Genomic DNA, 22,427 nt, shown 5'->3' on the forward strand with positions numbered 1-22,427 from the left:
ATTAAACATTTCAGCTCATCTGAAATCTTATTAGCAGTCATTTTTGCTTTAGTGAATGATTTGGTGTGTGCAGTTGTAGCCTTGTGTGGGAATTTCTTGGCTGAGTCAATTACACTTGGCGCTCAAAACCATGAATCTTACATAAGTTATGCACAACAAATGTCCCCTGCACACACACACACACACACACACAAAAGTTTCTAAGATAAAAAACTGGAAAGGCAACCTTATTAACAATAACTAACACCTATAACTCCTACTCCATGCCAGGTACTTTCTAAGTGCTTTACGTAAATTCACTAAGGTCATTAATCCCAGGGGAGCCATTATTCAGCCAACTTTACAGATGAGCTGGAGCACTGAGAGCTTATGTAATTTGCCCGAGATGGCACAGTGAGTGAGGAACCTGGGATTCCTTCCCAGGCATTCTGGCAATTGAGTCTGCTCTCCTAAATACCATGTTGTTCTGCTTTGAGGTCAGTTAAAATAGTCCCACACTGTATTTCAGATGGCTTCCTGTCCAGGTGTTTTTCCTGCATATATGAACGTTATTCTAGCCAAGAAATGATACCAACTTATTTTATTTATTCTTTCACTCAACACATATTCAGTGGGTGCCTATCAAACTGATGACTGGAATTCCGTTACTCTGTTTTCACTCATATGAGTTAAGCGACTCCCTACTATTGAAAGCTGGAATACTGTAACATTGGTCGTTGACTTTGACATTAAGCTAAAATCTGTCAATAAGATTAAGCTTTGGCCTCAACCTATTTCAGTATCATTTTGGAATCCCCAGAATTGTGCATGAGCAATAATCTTATGATCTTTGTAGGTAATAATTATATAAAATCACTATCATAATGTTGATAATGCAATCAAGGCATGACTTGTGGACAAATTTTAATATACAAATACTTAGGTATTTTAGATATATCTTGGAGTGAAAACCTTATTTGTCTTTTACAAAAAGATAATTCAAAATATTGATATTTGCACAAATTCTTTTCAAAGAATCGTAAGCCCATTGCAGGCCTCATACATCTGTCTTAAACATATCTCTGGTATAAAAAAGTATGATATTAAAAATGGATACTTTTGGACCCATTGGAATTTTCTATACTCATTCATACTGGAGTGGTGGGTGGCAGAAATAATGATGATTTTTATTTTAAAACTCCACCTCTTCCTTCCTCAACTCTTGTCAATGTTTGTATTTCCCCTTAGAGTTTCATAAGCAAAAAGTAGAGAGCATGGAAAGAAATAGTAAATCCAGGTGACAAACACCCAACAAACATCTTTATCTTAGAATTCAGAAGTGGGATAATTGTCACAGGAATGTAAATTCGTGAGTTTCTCAGAATTAAAAATGAAATCATGGTTTTCTTATCAGTCATAAATCTAATTGGACTGATTGTCTTGACAATGGGGCCTGGCTTTGCAAATTAGGTAATTGGTAGACACTTTCTAGAAATTTAATCAGCTAAATGTACAAGTCATAGTTTTGATAATAAGATAAAAGGCATTTTATGAGGTTTACATTGACAGAATTATATTTAAATTAATCATATGTTAATTTCCCCAAATTTCTTGAGTACATCAGGTGTCTTTAAGTAAGACAGTGACAATTAGTAACCATTTTTAAGTGTTGGCAAGCCTTTTTGTATTCTTTCTAGAAACAGAGACAGAGAACGATTCTAATGACTGAGTTCCAAATCCTTTTGCAATTGACTTAGTTTCCGGTGCTTTGCTTTCAACAGAATTAAGGTCGTATTTGATTTATCAGCTGATAGATAATTAAAATTCTTTTTTAATGATGATTAACTTACTAAATGATAATGTTATAATAGAACTTCTCACATTTATATCTCTCTCTTTATGTGAACAAGATTTCTTGGTGCTTACATCTATAGACTAGGAAATAGAATAGGAATATTCTAGAACAGAAATGGAGTAGAATAGAAAACATAGCTGGAGGATAGTTGAAATTTGTCTCAATCTAACAATACATAATATTCATCCAAAGACACACAATCTGATTGAGGGAAACAGATGGGTGGAGTACACAATTAATTTCATTAAGAAATGATTTTCAAACAAAACTTTTTCTTGTGTTTAAAATTATTGGTATTGTAACAGATGAAATAGTTTTGATAAATAATATTTTGATAATACTTGTAATATAACTCAATCCAGAAAAATGTATTATACTCAAAACTTTATAGATTGCCTACCATCATCCATTTAACTCTTTTATAATTTCAATTATCTTTAGTTTCAGAAATATATGATAAGGTGACCATTAAAATATACCGAAGCATAGAACACCCAGATAAAATTACCTGGGGAATTAGAATGGAACTACCAGAAACAGGAATGATATAAAATTTCCGGCTTGTATAAAAAGAGTTAAATGGATGATGGTAGGCAATAAATGACTGCAGTATTTTTTTTAATTGAAGTAGAATTGATTCATAATGTTGTATTAGTTTCAGGTATACAGCAAAGTGATTCAGTTATACATATATTTTTTCATATTCTTTTCCATTGTGGTTTATGACAGGATACTGAATATAGTTCCCTGTGCTATACAGTAGACCTTGTTGTCCATCTACTTTATATACAGTAGTTTGTATCTGATAATCCCAAACTCCTAATTTATCCCTCTTCCATGCCTGTTCCCCTTTGGTAACCATAAATTTGTTTTCTATATGACCGCAATATTTACATTTCATTGGATATATTTAAAAAGTAATATTACAGTTAATTTTTTAAATGTTGGTATTCATAATACTTTTTTTGTTATCTTATTTATGACAAAAGTCAAGTATTTGTGAGAGGTTAAATGCTTAATAAAATTTTTTTCAGGGATACAAGAAAAAAGGTTGGATGCCACAAGAATATAAAAGCCTTAGCTGAGAATGCTCTATAATCAATATTTAAAATGTTATCAACTAAAATTTTCAATTAAAAATTGCAATGGTAAAGTTTTGATAAGACTTCAGATTTATTCTTGTATTCCAGAAGTTCAAACTATGATGGTGATTTTGCTTGGATTTTTATACTTAGTCATTAGGCATTTGGCCAAAATATAGGTTTGGCGCATATCTAAAAAGTATAATTATGCCTGGGAAAAGTAATATAGTGACTCCTTAAAAGTCAGTTATTATTTGTTGTAAATTAACTTATTCCACAGTGAGCTGGTGGAGAATGAAGGTATTTCTTTATGGCAGTGTAGGAATGGAGGGTGGAGGTGGGGAGAGCTGGGCCGAGCTGTGGAAGTGGAGAGAGCATAAAGTTTCTTATGAGAGAAGAAACCAAAATGAAGCAGAAGAGTTTTCAGCAAGCATTTGCCAACCACCCAGGGCTCACTCTTTCCGATCATATCCAAAAACATACGTCAAGAACTCATCCACAGAAGTGCTTGTTTCTCATCATTCTGTATTTTACAGTTTAAACCACTTGTCAACTCAAAACAGACATACTTCAATTTCGTGGAGACCTAGTTGTATTAATATAAGAAGGTAGATCTTTCTTATTTTCGAAATTCCATAAAAATAAATTCTAATATCCCAATCTCTTTAGGAAAGCAAATAGGATGATGAATCACTATTAATGAAATATGTTTATATTGCTCAAGGTGAAATTAAATAAGAATGTTCATCAAATAAAGGTCATTTCCTTAGAGAATAAAATAAATTAATTGGCTTTGTATTCTAGATGTTAAATAAACTAAAAAAGTATGAATATACATTACATGGGTTATTATATCCAAATGAACTATCATTTTCTTTACAAAAAAACAAATATAAGGAGAGCTGTAAAAAGTGAAAGCTAAACTTTTAAACAATTGTCTTCATACTTATTTTGTTTAAAATCCTGTGATAAACTTAATTTCCTTGTTTCATTAAAGAACTGTATTTGATGGAGTTTGGGAGAATACATGATGCTCCCTGGACTAACAAGAAGAGATTTGGAATATGTATTTACATTAATAGCTCTTTAAAAAAAACGAAAAAGAAGGTCAAGAATGTTGATCGATTTCATCAAATCAGGTGATTTATTTTGGTTTTTTCTTAAAGATACTTAAAGTGCTGATTAATAATCAGAGTTAATGTAGCCTCAAAATACTATTTTCCAAGCACTTTGAGAAAGTGGATGAAAGCGATCTGCAATTGATTTTTTTATACTGGGAGTTAATATGTTACAAAAATAAATGGTTAGCAGTTTACTTTTACTGCCCATCAGGTAAAACAAAAACCAGTGATTCTGGAACAAGAACAGAGTTCAAGGCATCAAGGACTCAGACACCCATTCTTTCCTACTCCTCTCTGCACCATGAGGGGACGTCAGCTGCTTAATCCAGTCTTCATTCTCCTTTTCTTGCTCCTTCCCAGAAGAGATGCTTCAGCTACCTCAAAACCGTAAGCACCATTTCCAGAAAATTCTGTGGTCCCCCTGTTCCCCATTGTGTTATCTGCTTCTTGATGTCTGTGTTTTTCTTTCTTTCCCGAATCCCTATGAAATTATCTGTTGCTGACAGGGCTTGGGAGGGTCGGTAAGTTGTTGTTGCTCGTGTGGTAAGAGGCATACCCCAACACAGGGCAGTACTACTTGTGACATCTTCGCCAAACAAGATTATAGAATTCTACAACTTTCATCAAATAAGAATATAGAATTCCTAACCAAAAAGAAAAGGATAAATTCTTTACTGGCTCATGAAAAAGCCTGCAGTGGACCTAGCACTGTAAAGTGACTCAGTGTCTGTCTGCTCCTAAGCCCAGGGATTGCCAAGATGGAGGCGTGACCTACAGACAAGCCAGGAGTTGTGTGTCCGGTCACTCAACCCTTCAGCAAACCTTTAGGGGTTGGCATTAGCTCTTGAGAATACACAGGTTAACAAAATGTGGACCCTGCCCTCAGGACCTCGCAGTGTAACAAAGAGAGAGACAGGGTGCACAGAGAATGAAATAAAGGGCAGAACGAGAACCACTGTGAAAACACTCACAATGAAAACCTAACTCCTCGTGGGAATTGGTACAAGGGACGGGGCATCACCAAAGTCTACCTAAGAAAGCTGGTTTTGAAACTAGTCTTCTAAACAGAGGTTTTCCAGATGGACCAGGACACCTCAGCAAGAGAGAGAAGCATGGGTAGCCGGAGCACTGCGAAGTGCAGCATGTTTGGTGACTGCAATCGATGGGTGAATAGCAACAGGAGAATGGTATCTTCTTCTCAGTGCACCTGGTAACATGATGACTAGCCTAGTGTGACTTCCATCTCCAGAGATGGAAGAAAGAAAAACTCTAAGGCTGCATTTGAAACAACAGTGAAAAGCAATTCAGCGCCTCTCCCTGCATTAAGTGTTGCTTCTTTAGTGCTTCCTGGGAACAAAGAGGTTCGTGACACCATCAACATGACACCCAAGACCACAAACAGATCGGTTTTCTTAGCGGTTTCAATGGTGACTAATTGACTGATCATGTTTTTTGTTACCAAAAAAAAAATTTTTTTGAGGGGGTTTATTGGCATCTTACTGACAAATAAAATTGTAGGATATTTAAAGTGTACAACACATATGTATTGTGAAAGGATTCTCACCATCTATGTGTAATCTATCACATAGAATAATCTAATAATTAATCTAACACATCTATTCCTCAAATATTTTGGGGGGTGGTGAGAACATTTAAGTTCTGCTCTCAGCAAATTCCAATTATATAATGCAGTGTTATTTACTATAGTCGTCATGCTATACATAAGCCTCAGACCTTATTCACCTTATAAATGAAAGTTTGTGCCCTTTTACAACCTGTCTCTTTTTTTCCTCCACTCCCCAGGCCCTGGCGACCACTTTTCTGCTCTATGTTTCTGAGTTTGACATTTTTGTAAAGATTTCACATCTAAGTTAGTATCATGAAGTATTTGTCTGTCTCTGTCTGATTCACTTCACTTAGCACAATGCCCGCAAGGTCCACCAATGTGGTTACAAATGGCAGGACTTCCTTTTTTTTTTTTTTTTAAGGCTGCATAAGCGTTGTGTGTGTGTCTGTTACCACATTTTCTTCATTCATTTCAAATTGCTCACTTTGAGATTATTTCTGCCCAAAATATATAATAACTCAGAGTGCTTATCCATAGCTTTTGAATAGGTTTACTCATATTACGAGGGTGAATATTTCCACAACACAGGAGAAGCATACTGATGTTTAACTAGGTGGAGGGTTTCTGAGTTTCTAAGGCCCTCTGGATTGGCCTTTGAAGAATATATTCCTGGACACTCTTGCTGAAATCTGGCTCTGTCCTGCGACTGGTGACAATAGCAAAGATTATCTAGAAAACAACGAAGGCAGTGATGTCTTTTTAGCTCCCCCATGGTTGACCCTGAGCCCTCTTCTCCACAGGCAGTACCTGGTGGTGGTCCCATCACAGCTGTATGCTGGGGTTCCCGAGAAGGCCTGCGTCATGCTTAATCACCTGAATGAGACAGCGGCCCTGACGGTAACTCTGGAGTATGAAACACAGAGCATAGATCTCCTCACGGACCTGGAGGCGAAGAACTCCTTCTACTGCCGCTCCTTCACTGTCAGTACCGCTCCCTGGGAAAGGGGAGATCGTTAGAGAAAGAGCTTATCAGCGATGCCTTGCGTTCTGACCCCCAGTAACAAAGACGCAGAATGAAGGAAAAATGAGGTGTACAGAGGGAATTCAAGTCAGATCTAAACATCAAAGTCCTACTGAATATGCTTACATAATATTTACAAACAGAACAGAACTAGTGCAACATGCAAAAGATAATAGTTACAGGAAGGATTTCATTTGTTCTTAAAGTGAACTTCTAAGGTGAATAATCTGCATGCTGTTACAGGTACACACACTGAGACTGATCAAGTTCAGTGACTTACCTAAGATCTCGCAGATGACTGATGGTTAATGTGCTGTCCTTGTAACCTTTTACTAAAGTACTAAATGTTTGTTTAATCATATCGGCTTACTACCAGTGATAACATAGAATGCTCGTTTTGACCATTGGAAGACAATCATTATTTTAATACCACAATATTGCTGTGAAAACAATTGCCTTCACTGTCAGGACTGGTTGAAGGATTAGTTCGTTTTATTGCAGTGACATTTTCCGTTTAATTAAATCAACAAGTTGTTATTGTCATGTTATACAGCCATAAAAATTGATAAAGCACTGACATCCCCTTGGGCCCCAGCCCTTCCTAATTCCCATGGGACTAACCGGAGAAATGAGTAAATCAGAGGTGGAATCTGGGCAGATTCTTCAGCCCATTTCTGTTTTACAGATTCCAGAGCTGTCATCCTCCTCAGCGTTCATCATCGTGCAGGTGAAGGGGCCAACCCAGCAGTTTCTGAAGAGGAAGCTGATGCCCGTGACCAAAGCGGAAAGCCTCAGCTTTGTCCAGACAGACAAGCCCATCTACAAACCAGGACAAACAGGTATAAGGAACGAACTGAGCAGAGGCAACCTGAAGGGTTGGAGGTGTGGTTCTCTATCATTTTTTGGAAATAATGTCATGTTGTATCTGTCTCGCCACCCTGAATCCCCGTTGGAGGGCTTCATGGGGATAATCTCTATGTTTCAGTGAAATTCCGCATTGTCTCTATGGATGTCAGTTTTCACCCTTTGGATGAAATGGTGAGTCTCATAACAGTAAGGCTGGTGGAAACAGACAAAAATGTAAAACTTGTTCTTTAGAAGAATCTGAGACCAATACGAGATATTTAAATCTACCACAGAACAATCTCAGAAGCATACGACTGCTAGAGAATAAGGGAGGTCAGGTCATCAACTGCATTCTTAAATTAAATATTCATTTGAAATTCTCACTTTAAATACCTAATTATTTTGATTGAACAAAAGAGAATCAGTGCATTTGATTTCTGTCTTAGAGAAATGGAGACTCCCTCAGAAATAAACATCATCTGCAAAATAAACTTATTATTGGACCATTTTACCTAAGTGTAGGTTTCCTCCATTTATGTTATTTCATAAAAGGTAAGTCATGGGAAAGGGCATAGTTCAGTGGTAGGATGCATGCTTAGCATGCTTGAGGTCTTGGGTTCCATCCCCAGTATCTCCATTAAAAATAACTAAATAAACCTAATTAGCCCTCCAAAAAAAAATGTTTGCAATTTGGGGAAGGGTATAGCTGCGTGGTAGAGTGTGTGCTTAGCATGCGTGAGGTCCTGGGTTCAATCCCCAGTAGTTCCATTAAAATAAAGAAAGAAATAAACCTAATTACCTCCCCCACAAAAATAAAATTTTTAAAAAGCAAGTCAAAAATTACTAAGTAATAAGTAAATAAAAGGGAAGTCATGATTTCTTCAGAGCTGTATGTCCCAAACTAAACGTATAAAGTGCTGTGAATCAAACTGGAGTGCACTTCCTCACTTAGACAAGAAATGTAGAGACTCCTTTCCTCCACCCGGATACTGTATTAATGCTGATGTCATGGATTTATTTTTCTAAACTCTGTCTCACACTTACACTATTTCTTTCTTTTCAGTTCCCAGTGGTTTATATCGAGGTAAGTAATATATTATGTATCTCAACTGGAATTAGGACTCATTACGTTATGTTAAATTGCTTCTCTCCACCTCCTCCTTCCCCACTAGCCTGTCAAACCAAACAAACACTGTTTTCTTTGTCTCTCTTAAATCCTGTGGAGAGAGGATAAGACGTAAATGAAGGAACAAAATTCCCTGAGATGACGCAATTTAGTGACTCTTCCAGTATTTCTGACCAAGTGGGTATGCATAATTTCGAAAAGAGGTACTATCATCTTTAATGTCTCATAGCTAGGAAATATGTCCTTCTCTCAATCTAGAATTCCTATAAACCTTTGTTAATACCTCTGGTGCCAATTTGCCAACCATCTAAATATCCAACTCCCAATGCCACTCCCCCTGAAAAGGTGTCTCACTCCTCAAAAGTATAGATTTCAATTGCTTCTATGAATTTATAATGTTTTTACTTATAGAATCCCAAGAGGAACCGAATTTTCCAATGGCACAGCATCAAACTGCAAGGAGGGCTCAACCAGCAATCTTTCCCACTCTCAGAGGAGCCCATACTGGGCCGCTACAAGGTCGTACTGCAGAAGGAGTCTGGGACAAAAGTAGAGCGTGCCTTTGAGGTGAATGAATACGGTAAGAATTCTGCATGTGAGCAAGACATTTGTAACATTAGAGTGTGTAAGACTGGATAATTTTTACATGCCGGGGACAAGCAAACATCTTGCTAATAATAGCTGAAAATTAGCAAGCCTTTTTATTTACTTAAATATTTGCTAAGCACTTTTCACGCACCATCTCATTCGATCCCTGCAACAGCCCTCTGAGACAGATCACTATGTTACCTCCATTTTACTAATGAGCATATTAATACCCGAAAAGTCAGTCATTTACCAAAATCATAGGGTCAATAAGAAGCAAGAGAGATTTTAATAGTTCCATCTGACCCCATTCCAACATAAACTGCTAACCAACACATTGTGTTATCTACATACATCTCTTCATCTGTATGTTAGAAGGTATCTCCTGGGATTATGCCCTGGCTGTCTGAAACCTACACGTACACTACTCTAATGATGGTAATCAGACATTGAAACCATCTTGTTGGTTATCAGTTATGTGGATTTTCTGATGTAAATGAAATCTAGCGTGCTGTGCATGAGGAGACCCATCACAAAATCATAATTCCCAGAATGCACCAGAACTGTCGTGAGAATTGGAGAACAGGGACTTACTGTAGGAATGGCTAACATTATACAACCGTGGGAGAGGCTGGGAAAGGAAAGTCCAGCAGGAGGAGTTGGTGGATCAGAGGAAATTACTTACCCGTCCTCCTGAAGCTCTGGTGGGGATGGATAGATGAGAACTTGCAAGGACACCTCCAGCTGCCAGAGGGAACCACAAAGGGAGCCTGACAGAAGAATCGACAGAAGACTGTTACCTCCTTCAATCTACCACTTTGGTATTTCTATAACCAAGTGTCTAGTGGTGGGCACGAGGCCCCTGTTAGTCAGCAGGGCTAGAAGCTGGGAAGACGAGCTGGACACAGAGAGGCAAAGAATAAGGGTAAACTGGAACCTACTGGTCCCCGTGCACCTGCAACGGCATCTAACCACGGCAATCCTCAGGGTCTAATGGTGCTTTCCTTCTGCCTTTGAAACCTGCGGCAAATTCAGAGGAGACTGGGAAATACCAGCTTCACCAAGTCAGCATGGTGCCAGCTGCCCACGATTAAGAACAGCATCTCCTTTGCCAATAGTAGCCCTGCTGTTCCTTATTGTAATTGGAATCATTTCATCAAATCAGACCCTTTACAAGGTTCTGTAATAGAATCATTACTAATACTTGCAAGACCTGCCTGTTCTCACCTCTTTATTTTTTTTATTGACAACAGTTTTGCCCAAATTTGAGGTCCAAGTGAAAATGCCCAAGACTATTGGTTTTCTAGATGATGAATTTGCGGTATCTGTCTGCGGCCTGTGAGTTACATTTTTTTCCATCTCATTTTTATTTCCCTACTCTACTACCTATTCTACTACCAATAATAAAAGCATTAACTGAGCACTTCAGATGCATCAGGCAATGTTTTAAGTGCCTTGAACTTGTTAACACTTTTATCTTTACACTAACCCTGTGACATGGGGGTAATTATCCTCAATTTACAAATGAGGAAACTACATTATGGAAAGGATAAAATAACCTGTTCAAGTTCCTACAGCTAGTAAGTGGCAGACTGGAATTTAAATCCAACAGTCTGGCTCCAAACCTTGAACCCTTCACTGCTATTTTTTTATTGCCTCTCCAATATTTCCATTTCTTTTTTTATTATTCCCAATTTCTTCAACTATGGAAGGCTGGAAAGAAGCTAAGCAGATCTTTTATCTTAAATGTTGGATATATAATGTAGAATTAAAAATGCATGTCATTTACGTCTTCCCTGATTGCCGTTTTAGTGCAGGGGAACCCCCTCCACGTGCACCAAGCAGAGAGACTTCACTTCTGGCTTCTGAAAAACATGTTTTTATCTTTCACACTAGTTCTGATGTTTTAAGTTTTTCCATCAGAAGAAAAACCTTTTGATTCAGATTTAAAGATAAGATTCAACAAAGCGGCTGAAACTTACTAAGTAATTTATTACTTTATCAGCACTTATAGAAATGATCCGGGGTTGGGCGGGGGAACTACAGAAAGAGGAAGCTTGGGGCTGCTATGGCCAGACCTCACCTACATCACAGTCTGGGCAATAGGTTTCTATTGATTCTCCTTTGAATCTCAGTGAATATCTCAGGTAATTTCAATGTCCGTGGTCCATAAAGCACACTTTAACAAACAGCCTAAGTTTGGCTTTGCAGCATGTCTTAGTCCGTTCAGGCTGCTACAACAACACACCACGGACCAGGTAGCTTACCAACAACAGAAATTAACTGCTCACAGTTCTAGAGGCTGAGAAATCCAAGATCAAGTTGCCCAGCATGGTCATGTTCTGGTGAAGGTCCTCTTTTTGGTTCATAGCTGGTACCTTCTGCTTGGTCCTCACTTGGTGGAAGGGATGAGGGATCTCTCTGTGGCCCCTTTTACAAAGAGGAGTTTTATAGAGGCACTAACCCATTCAAGAGAACTTACCCTCATGATCTAAGCATCTCCCAAAGGCCCTACCCCTTCATACTATCATCTGGGATTTAGGATTTCAACATACGAATTTCGAGGGGACATAAACATTCAGACAATACCACATTGTATCTTCCCATCAGATTTGGCAGAAACAGATGGAGTCATTATGATGCTTTTCATATATAACATTTTTGTTTGATGGGTAGTGATTTCCTACTTAATTTCTCAAGTGTCCTCTTAACACATATACAAATTAGGGAGGATTTAGAAATACACTCTCTATGATCCCTAATTTTTTTCTTAAAACAACTTAGAAGGCGTTGGCAAAGCTGGAATCATACCTAGATAACCCGACAGCAGAGAAAGAAGGAAATAAGGCTGTTGTATAGTAAAACTTCAACGGGGAGTGAGGAAAGACACGGGTAATTTCCCAAAAGACAGAAGAAAAACGACATGGGTAATTTCCCCCCGTGGAAGTGTTGCAAAAGATTCAGTAAGTATTTTCTCTTAGAGCTACAGATAATTAAGACACAGTTGCAGAGTAAGGGCCTCTAAAGCGCAAATGCTATGGAAGGAAACAGAATTGCTACAAATGAGTAAGAAGTGTGTATGAATGGATGAAATCATGTGAAGAAAATCTGAGTTATTCACGTTCAGTATCTTTTTGTATGACTGCTTTATTGTTATAGATATACATACGGAAAGCCTGTTCCTGGTCTGGTGACAATTAATGTATGCAGAAAATATTTACGATACAGTTCTGCCTGCTATGGAAAATATTCACAAAGCATCTGTGAAGAATTTAGTCAACAGGTATATGGAAACCACTCTCCCCAGGACATTAACACCAGATCTTGTTTACTTGTGGTTGATAACATAGCAGCGAATATAATACAATACAGTATGAGAGTAGTGTTTGAAATAGTCACCTAGGAAAAGCGTTGAGTAAGGGAAATATTGTAAGTTTGCCTGGCAATGTTAGGCGCCCACTTGGCAGTCAGGCTCATGGATTTACAGTCGTAGTTATTCGGCCAGGTTTGTAATTTCCTTCTGAGGGCAATCGGCGTGCCAGATATACGGGCATTAAAGGATGTGGAAGTCTCCAAAGTTGGCTTTTATCAAATGGAAAAACAGAAGAAGGTGGCAGATGTTAAGAATTTGGCTGGTAGGGGAATCAAATGACACACTCTGGAATCTAACCTGCATATGGGAGACTATGAAACCATCACGAGGTTGAGAAGAGGGGGACTGAGAGGGACAATGGACTGGAGACTCCGATTACATCAGAGAAGTGTAGCAACTAAGGGAGACAGCGGTAGAACATGATGTGTTTAAAGTGAAATGGATCAATTACTGAATTCAGAGGAAGAGTACACAGAAGTGCAGGGTGTGGCAGTGTGAGCGGGCACTGTATCACAAAGAAAAGTATCAAAGCTGCAGAGAGCAAATAAATAAAAGCCTAGGGTGGTGAATACGATGACCAATGTCAAGAGAAACATTGATAACCCGATAAACGTGAGAGAGGTCTAGCTGCCAACATCTTTACTACATCCGGGAGACCAGGATTCCTTTTTATTTTCAAATGTCATGACATCTATATATAAGGAAATTAAGAGTGATTAAATTTTACTATGCACTAAATATTTTCCTGTAACTAAGTACAAAAATGAAACAAATCTTTATTAAATTATGGACCCCAATATTTAGCTTGGAAATCTGATTGCTATAACGATTCATCTATTCGATGAATATGTATGTTTTTATTGATGTCTTCAATACCAAGAAAATAGTTAAGAAAATAAAATCCCTAGTAGATATTTAGGCTGAGGTCATTACAGAGGCTCCTTAGAACATGTTATGTCTGAGTTGAGTTTAGAGGAGCAGTAACCATTGGCCAAGATGAGACTGGAAGAAAGAAAGTTATCATTTGAGGAACAATGTATGCAAAGAGATAGAATTACAAGCTATCTTGGGACATTTGGAAACTGGAAGTTTAATGCAGCAGATATGAGATAGGTTTTCAGAAGAGAGGGGAGAGTTGGCAGTGAGTAACTCAGCTGATCCATGAAGAATTTTGTTTTCCATCTGGGGCCTTGGGAAAAGATAAGCACCCAAAAGATGGTCAGAACATCTGTAAAATTTCCTTCTGTGGCCAACACTAAATGTTCATGGGTTGATAACTGACCTTTTTGATCACAAATCAGAGGACCCAGGAATTCTCTTCCTTTCTCTTCAGGCAGACAGTGATGGCTGTTTCACCCAACTCGTAAAGACTAAAATGTTTCAGCTGAGACAAAGAGGGTATGACATGACAATACAAGTGGAAGCCAAGGTCAGAGAGGAGGGAACAGGTTTGTATTATTTTAAAATATTTATTAATTTATTAAACATTTGTCAAACTTCCTTTCCATGTAGAATGCTTTATAGTTGCCAGGGACTATGACAATGACAAGATCTCTGCCCTCAAGGAATGGCAAATCTAAATAGAAATTATGTGTGTGTGTGTGTGTGTGTGTGTGTGTGTGTGTGTATTATGTATAACCATAACAAACTTTTCACAGGAAATGTAAAAAATAAGGGCCAAATGCGTATGAAGAGAGAGAGTTAATTCTAGCATAGACCCGAAGTTAGTTTTAAAAAGTATCATTTGAGCAGATTTGTATAGAATGAATAGTATTTTGCAAGATAATGATGGACTAGGAAAACATAATACGCCTAAAACAAAGGTGTTCAGTCCCAGAAAAATCTGAAAATGCAGGCTGGTGCTAAGGTGTTTAGAAAAGTAAATCATGTACTAAAGAGGTTAGACTTTGTTATGAAAAGCATTAGATATCTTCAGATATATTTGGGGAGAATGATCAAGATAAGCTGATGTTTCTAACATTTAATTCCAGCAGACATGAAAAAGGACAGGCTAGATGAAGAATGCGATCTATCAGAATATTATTCAAAGATGATCCCAAACATTACAATTTTGGGGCCTGAGAAACAGAAATGCCATTAACCAAGATAAGGGAAAGATGAGAAAGAACTATGGTGATGAGAGTGTGTCAAAGATAATGAATCATAATCTGGAATATCAAAATGGAAGTTGATTCATTCAGTGGACAATTTAAAAAGAAAACCAGAGCAAAATCAGGACCAGAAATGTAACTCTGAAAGCATCCCCAGGGTGTCCAGATCCTCCTAAGAGTAAATGCAAGTGTTCTGGAAGCAAGCTCGTTTAGCATTGCTAAACTGAGGTTGGAGGCGGACAAGGAGGGGCCCAAGGATGTGGTTAGGAGAGAGTATAAGATAAGTTAGCATAATAAAATTGGAAGTCATAGGGCTAGAAAATTAAAATTAAAATTAAAAAGCACAATTTCATAGATGCCACTGGAGGGAACTTTTGTATGAAGTTCTTCTGAGGGTTGGTTCTGATGAGGTCTGAGATGAGAATACTATATATGGGGGGAAATAAGGGGTCTTTTAGGCTTTGATAGAGTGGTGCTTTGGAGAATGAAGACAAAATACAGATCACACTTCACTGAACAGAAAGACACTGGAGGTTGGCTTACTTTGGATAGGCCATGCAGTGATAAGAAGGGTTTTGCCAAGGAAGTAGTTTGTGATAAGAATTTAAGAATATTTGGGGGCCAATGTGGAGAATCATGTTGTAGGTAGAAAGCTGTAGGCGGGGAGGCCATGGATGCAAAAGAGATGGAAACAAAGATAGAACAAGATTACAGAGGAGAGAAGAAAAACTTACCAAGAACGTGGGTGGAACGAGCAGGATATTTGTGAAACCAGAGGAGCTGAGGAATTATGGAGACCGATCATTTTTTATATGAAGCAAAGCTAATGTCAAACTGTTTGCATTTTCTAAGCATGAGGAAATTCTGGAAAGAATAGTAGAAAGAAATTCTGGAATGGACAGTTAGAATGTTATAATGGAGTAAAGCTGGGATGGAGGCAGGAGGTGAGTTGAATATACAGAACAGTTCAACTTCATTGTTTTTCAGGGTTGGAATTAACTGGACTTGGATCAAGCGAAATCACAAATACTTTAAGCAAACTGGAATTTACAAAAGTGGATTCGCATTTCAGGCGCGGGCTCCCTTTCTTTGGGCAGGTAAAGGAACTTTTCAATAAAATCACGATTTGGAGGATGTGGCTTTTAAGAAAACAAGTTTTTCTGTCACAAAATCAAAATTTATTGTAAAAAATAAATATTTATTTAGACTAAGAAATTATAACAAATTGCAAATTTAAAAGGCAAATACCACCACAAAATCCAAAAAAAAAAGCATACTTTTATTAACTTCCTAACACACCTCTATAATGCATTTTTCCTATATAGTTGGCTGCATACTATTTGACTGCCTCTTATAAACAATGACTTTTTAATGTAATTTTCTATAGAAAGAATAAAAAGATACTTTCATCTAGATGACTGGTTTTTTATTAGTTAGTTTTTAAAAGGTTTTTTTTTTTCAGTTTCAAGGCTCAATATTGATAATAATATTGGTAAATTTTAAGACTGACTTCCAATTAGGACTATCAAAGAGATCTAAGACTTCTAGGCATTTTATATTTCCTTTTGTAGTAACTAATCTTTGAATTGACAGTTTATAGGCAATTTCCTCATTTGATTGCCATATTATGAATTTAATGTTTTCCAGTATTTTGTACCAAATTGGCAAGAAATTAATAATTGGGCAAGATCATTTCGGGTTTAGAGAAAAGCATGAGAAAACTGAAGGCCTGAGGGATGAATATGACTTTGTCCAGAAATTTAAGAAAGATGAGAGAATGGTCAAGGCTTTTCAAGATGAAAGAACTAAGGGCCTTTTAAGATATGTTCGAATTTTGGATTGAGAAGTTACTGAAGGTTTTACTGAGAGTGACACGATCAGTTTAGCTTAGGCTGTATAGAGAATGGCCTGAAGCAAGGATGGAGCAGCGAGAAGGTGGACTGCATGAGCTTAAATAGAAAGATACTGGAAACCAGATGGGGAAAAAATATTGCGGTTTTAAGTGGAATAGTAAGAGTAGATTTGGAGAGAAGTAAATAGGAATAAAAGATGTTTAGTGGGGAAAAGATAGCACTTGCCAATGGGTTAGATATAGGCAGTGAAAGAGAGAAAATGACCGAAAAATAAAGCCCTACATAATCCTGCATAAACTACTGAATGGATGGAAGCACTGTATACTGAGAAAAAGAACACCAGAGATGGAGAGAATTCGGGAAGGTAACATCATGAGTCCACTACTGGCAATTCTCAATGGAACACTAATTAAGTTATCCAAATAGAAATGTCAAAAAGAAAAATATTTCAGAGCCCAGAAAACAAATCTAATTTTCACAGTCGAAGCTCTTCATTGAGAGACAGTGGCCAAGCACACAAGAGTGGAAAAAATGTTATTGCCATATGACGCTTGAAACCAGCCATCTCTTTCGTCTTTCTAGGTTCTTCTAGTTGATGAGAAGGACCAGCCAATCCCCAATAAAACAGTAGTCGTCAGTGTGGCTATCATGTCGTACCAAGCCAGCTTTACTACTAATGAGCACGGTTTGGTGGACATTTCCATTGACACCACTAACTTCACGTCTTCTTTCATTACAGTTATGGTGAGTGGAAAGGGGCATCTGGGACTAAAAGGACAGAGATCACTGGGGCCGCATAATGTAAGGATATATGGGAAAACATGTGCACTCTGGGGATTAAAAAAAAAAGTGATAAAGGCCAAAATAGGAATTAAGCAGTGCAGATACCTAAATAATAAGAAACAAAAAATTCTCCGCCAGAAAACTTCAGACTCTGTTTACAGCATGATCTAGTTTCAGGAGACATTTATTAGAACATCTTGATAATCCCTTGAAAGTTCAATAGTTTTACAATTTTATTACAAATCAGATTTTTCCTTGGAATACCACTATTTATGTTTTGCCTTAAGTATTCAAGTGTCCTTCTGCAATTTACATACATAAGGGTATTAAGAAAAAGTAACTGACCTTGATTGTGAGTGATAATATGTATTCAATCAGTATAGTGTAACCTTAAATAAACTTAAGGGAAAGTTGCTTATAGATGATGCTTTATTTGGGACAGCAGCTTATAATGAAACCAAGTAAGCCTTGTTAACATAAAATCTTCAGTAAATGACAGAGTGACCAATATGAACATAATATATGTTAATAACCTACTCAAGATCTTATTCTATCCTTTAGGTCACCTACAAACAGAATAATTTCTGTTACGATAACTGGTGGCTTGAAGAATCACATTTACCAGCGCAGCACACTGCAAGGCATGTTTTCTCCCCGAGCAAGAGTTATGTTCACCTTGAACCTGTGGCTGGTACTCTGGCTTGTGGGCAAACCCAGGAGGTTCGAGCATACTACATCTTGAATGAACAGATTCTGAAGGATGAAAAAGAGTTAACCTTCTATTATTTGGTAAGAATAAAGGCCACTGTGGCTCTTCCTCATTGTGTAGACCTCAGAAAGATTGAGTTCTTATCTAGGTAATGTCCTTTATAGCAATATTTTTTGTTTGTTTTTATGATTGAAGGGAAGTTGCTTCCTAAAAAAATTACGAATGTTTTAATTTTTCATTTATGTTCTGGTCTTCACTGAAACATTTAAGTGTGTGTGTGTGTGTGTACGTTTTTCTGATTTCTAGTGGAAAATTATTGAATGAAAGAGGAAAGAGCTTAGGACAAATTTCTTGTTAGTCAAGAGAATGTTTTTCTTAGAGTTCAGCAGATAAATAAGCAAAGGGTAAAAATCAAGGACTTATTCAACAGGAAATAAAAAATATAAATAATTTTTGGGGAAAATACTCAATTTGACATTAATTGGAGAAGTGAAAATTAAAACAATAAAGCAGGAGCATATAAAGGTTCTAAATAATTTACACAGTTCAAGAGCTGGTACAACTGCAGGGAAAAGTACCTTGACAAGCATATTATAAATTGGTGTGACACATTTGAGGTCGGTATACCTATTTTACGTCCAAAAATTTAAAATATTCAAAGCTGGTAGTTAGCCGGGTAAGTCATTTTAAAAAGAAAAATTTATGTGTAAGAAATTGTATATAGGGACATTAACTATAAATAGTATTTTTTAATTCTATAAAAAAGTGAAAACATTGACAGTAACCCAGAATCTTGGCTTTATTGCGCCTTAGTTACGTGAACTTGGGTAATTTACTTGATCTCATCTGTAAAGAGAACTGTCAATATCTCACCTGAATACTGAAGGTAGTATTTATACCTCCTTCATAAGGTTATCGTCAAAATTAAAAATCTTAAAACTAAATTCCTTACTTCAGTACCTGGCACATAGAGAGTGTAAATACTTTTAGTTTAGTTTTGTTCTTTTTAAATAGGAACCAGCATTAGAGAATACCTACATATATTTTATATCTGCTTTTACTATATATTGCTTTGCGTATAATACATGCTTAAAATATTTGTTGAAAGAATATATAAATTTTAAATATTAATATTAAAGATAAGTAGTAAATATTAAGTAAAATACTAAAATACTGTAAAATTATGTTTTTATATAAAGTATGTATCTATACATATAAGAAAATATTAGAAGAGGAATTTAGTGAACAAAAATGATTTCTGGATTGAAATAGATTGTTGCCTATTTATGTGTTATAAATATATTTAAGTAAGTTTAGTATGTACCTTTTAAAATGATAATGAATGTCTTTCCCTCTGTCTTCAGATCAAAGCAAGAGGAAGCATCGCGCAATCAGGAACCCATGCGTTGTCCATTGAGCAAGGAGAGTGTAAGTACTTTCCGGATTTCCTGTTTTTTCTCTCAAATTGTCAAATCTTGAACATTTTAGCAAGAGGAGACTATTTCTTATGTTGGAGGAAACCAACCTTCTTCTGTCAACCAAAGATGAAGAAGCTGATTAAAAAAAAAAAAAGGATACTAGGCTCATTTTAGTCCATTTAGTACTTTACTATCCTTTTTACAGCATTTCTATATTTTAAATTTTATTCGTAAAGTAAAATATATTCATTTTATTATTAAATTTTTAATGCAAAAATAATCGAAAAATGTAGAAAATCACCAAAGAAAAATTTTACTCTGTACATTTTCGTATTAGTTTCCTATCGCTTGTAGGAAGCTTTCTGGCTAAAAACCACTCAGATTTGTTATCCTACAGTTCTGTGGGTCAGAAGCAGTACGTAATTCACGCAGAAAGCAACCACTAAGATAAACGCATGGAATTCATTTACAAAAATCAGAGCTATGCTCTTTCGTGTGTGTACAAATCGTGTAGGCATCTCTGCTCTACTGTAAATGGCCTGAAGGCAGAGATTGTGTTGCATTCTTTGAATTGTCCTCCCCCATATGACAAGAATTGTGCTGATTTGGATCATAGATAGAGATCATTAAAGACATCAAGAAGTTTCTTCTTTCTTGACTTCTTAATGTCTGTTTTTTTTAATTTAAAAACAGAGACACACAATAAATGTTCTTTCCTGCTTAAGCAGAGGAACTGAACAATTTAACCTACATCTTTAAGGACAAATGTCATTAATTCAGCATATATATATTGAACACTACTATATACACAATGGTATAAATGCAAGTCTTTTCTCACTTTGGTCGGCTCCAAAGGTAAATAAGTTAAATAATTTGAGAACCTCTTCTTCATAAAATTGAAAACTCTTCCCTCTTCCTAATCCAGTATCTTGAACTTTATTCTCCAGTGAAAGGGGTATTTTCCTTCTCCTTTCGAGTGGAATCAGCCATTGCTCCCACCGCCCAGTTGCTGATTTATACTGTTTTACCTAACGGAGAAGTTATTGCAGATACTGAGAAACTCAAGATTGAAAACTGCTTTGCCAATAAGGTGGGTGTTTTGTTTAAGCCCAGTCCTTTTATTCATCCCCTCTTTCGAAGTATGGAGAATAAGACACTTACGTCCATGAAAAGATTCCCACCTAGTGCCCCTAAAACCTTCTGCCAAAGGGCTTCTAAAGGCAGAGTAGTTCAAAGGAGTAGTTCAAAGCAAATGGCCGTTAGCACAATTTTGTACAAGTCTCTTGTTTTAAAATTCACGTGGAATTCCAAATATATGCTATTCATAACTTTTAATACTTTTAATTTTGAAATGTTTTGTTCCCCAAAGTTTTAATTAAAAATGATGCTTCACAATGAGATGTCAATTTTATCCCACTGTACCCCCTGACACGCCTCTAGGTACTATGGCAGAACCCAATAATTTACTGTGAGTTAAATTCGGTTTGATAAAACGGAGCAAGGGAATATATATGTATCCTGTTTTGAGTAGTGTAGCCTGGGCACTCTAATAATGACTATAGCATAAAAATCTAACATACTTACAATTGGGATCTTCTTATATTTTCAAAGAATACATGGCTGTAAGGAGAAGCCTACTGAGAAATTAAGCAGCTTTATCTTAACAGAATTTGGTGTGTCATCTTGACATTAACAATCAAACAGGAGCCACCGACTTCAGATGTCTTTTTAAAAAAATCACCTACAAGGATTCTAACATGGGTTTTATGGAGATTAAAACAATATACATGTATAGCAAGTGTACATTTCTGCAATGAGAATTATATTTAGCTTGTCCTCTTTTTTTTTAATATACCATGATCTAAGAAAAATGCACAGTGGATTCTGATATAAATTTTCAATCACATCTTACGAAGGAATGCTATTAAACCAGGACAGGTGTCCAGGAGCATAGTTTGTGTTCTGTTTGGAGGTTCTGTGTATTTCATATGAACCTAGAAGAGACTTTTGCTTCTAACCTCAATGTCTTTGTTACTAATCATGGGTAGTTAGTTGTTTGCTAAACCTTGGAGCAGTCATGTTACACTGCAGCATTCGCACATTTTACTCCTCCCAGTAGCAGCTTCTCTCTGGGGCAAAAACATAGGACAGCTCCTGTGTAACATCATAAAACTTCCACCCAGAAACCAAAGTCCATGGACACTATGTTCCATCACTTCATATCAAATATCTTTTCACTTACCACTGATCAGAGGTGGAGATAAGCTATGAAAAATATAGATGAAGATTTATGCAGTATTTAGAAGAAATCTGACCATTTGTTTAAAAGTTAGGGAATGATTAAAGTTCACAGTTAAGGATCCTGGAAGTGAGACCTCCCAACAGGATGATGAGCAAACAGGGTAAAGAGTGGGCTGAGAGTGTGAGGAAAGAGCCAGGTCAGTCTGAGACCTGTGTTTCTTTAAACCAAAAGACTTTAACTATTTTTTTTCAATCTTTGTTGGGAAAGAGGAGAACCTGTTTACTATTCAAAAATCTGTATACCTCTTTCTTACTTTAATAATAAAAATGATAACTTAATTTAATTAATTTAAATTAAAAACTTAATAATAACAGAGTTAGTAGACACACTGACTACCATGTAACAGTTTAAATTGTCAGTTATTCTTAACTAGATATAATTATTCATTAAGGATAACATTGATTAATACAGATAGGTACAGACTCTCAAAATATGCCTTAAATTTCTTTTCCTTAAAGTTCTCGTATCAGTAAAACATTTTACATTTTCTAGCAGATCTAATTCTTGGTTAAGGGTATTTTCAGTCTATTATAATCCCAAATAATTCACTTTTTCATTCTATGCAGACCTTCATGAACATACTTCAATAAACTTAAATTTTCTAAAGAGAAAAATATATTTAAAGTAGATTTTCCATAACCAATGTTTTCATAATATATTGACCTATAGAGATGAATACCCCTGCATCTTGAGAAT

The 22,427-nt window shown here is 36.5% G+C and overlaps 2 protein-coding genes across 2 annotated transcripts in view; one reads left to right on the forward strand and one right to left on the reverse strand.

Annotated features, from left to right (window-relative positions):
• Positions 1–4,267: 4,267 nt before the first annotated feature.
• The window catches only part of LOC102516245 (pregnancy zone protein), a 37,847-nt gene continuing 19,687 nt past the window's right edge, over positions 4,268–22,427 (forward strand). The window contains exons 1-14 of the mRNA XM_014565554.2: positions 4,268–4,424; positions 6,405–6,585; positions 7,311–7,464; positions 7,611–7,663; positions 8,535–8,555; positions 9,009–9,177; positions 10,436–10,520; positions 12,342–12,465; positions 13,889–14,003; positions 15,654–15,763; positions 17,102–17,263; positions 17,864–18,091; positions 19,376–19,439; positions 20,377–20,519. Coding sequence (XP_014421040.2) covers positions 4,339–4,424; positions 6,405–6,585; positions 7,311–7,464; positions 7,611–7,663; positions 8,535–8,555; positions 9,009–9,177; positions 10,436–10,520; positions 12,342–12,465; positions 13,889–14,003; positions 15,654–15,763; positions 17,102–17,263; positions 17,864–18,091; positions 19,376–19,439; positions 20,377–20,519 — 1,695 coding nt within the window. The 5' untranslated portion in view covers positions 4,268–4,338. The remainder of the gene's footprint in view (positions 4,425–6,404; positions 6,586–7,310; positions 7,465–7,610; positions 7,664–8,534; positions 8,556–9,008; positions 9,178–10,435; positions 10,521–12,341; positions 12,466–13,888; positions 14,004–15,653; positions 15,764–17,101; positions 17,264–17,863; positions 18,092–19,375; positions 19,440–20,376; positions 20,520–22,427) is intronic.
• The window catches only part of KLRG1 (killer cell lectin like receptor G1), a 120,735-nt gene continuing 117,645 nt past the window's right edge, over positions 19,338–22,427 (reverse strand). The window contains exon 7 of the mRNA XM_032473330.1: positions 19,338–19,564. Within this exon, the coding sequence (XP_032329221.1) occupies positions 19,517–19,564 (48 nt within the window). The 3' untranslated portion in view covers positions 19,338–19,516. The remainder of the gene's footprint in view (positions 19,565–22,427) is intronic.

The sequence above is a fragment of the Camelus ferus genome, chromosome 34 (genome assembly GCF_009834535.1).
Source record: "Camelus ferus isolate YT-003-E chromosome 34, BCGSAC_Cfer_1.0, whole genome shotgun sequence".
NCBI lineage: Eukaryota > Metazoa > Chordata > Mammalia > Artiodactyla > Camelidae > Camelus > Camelus ferus.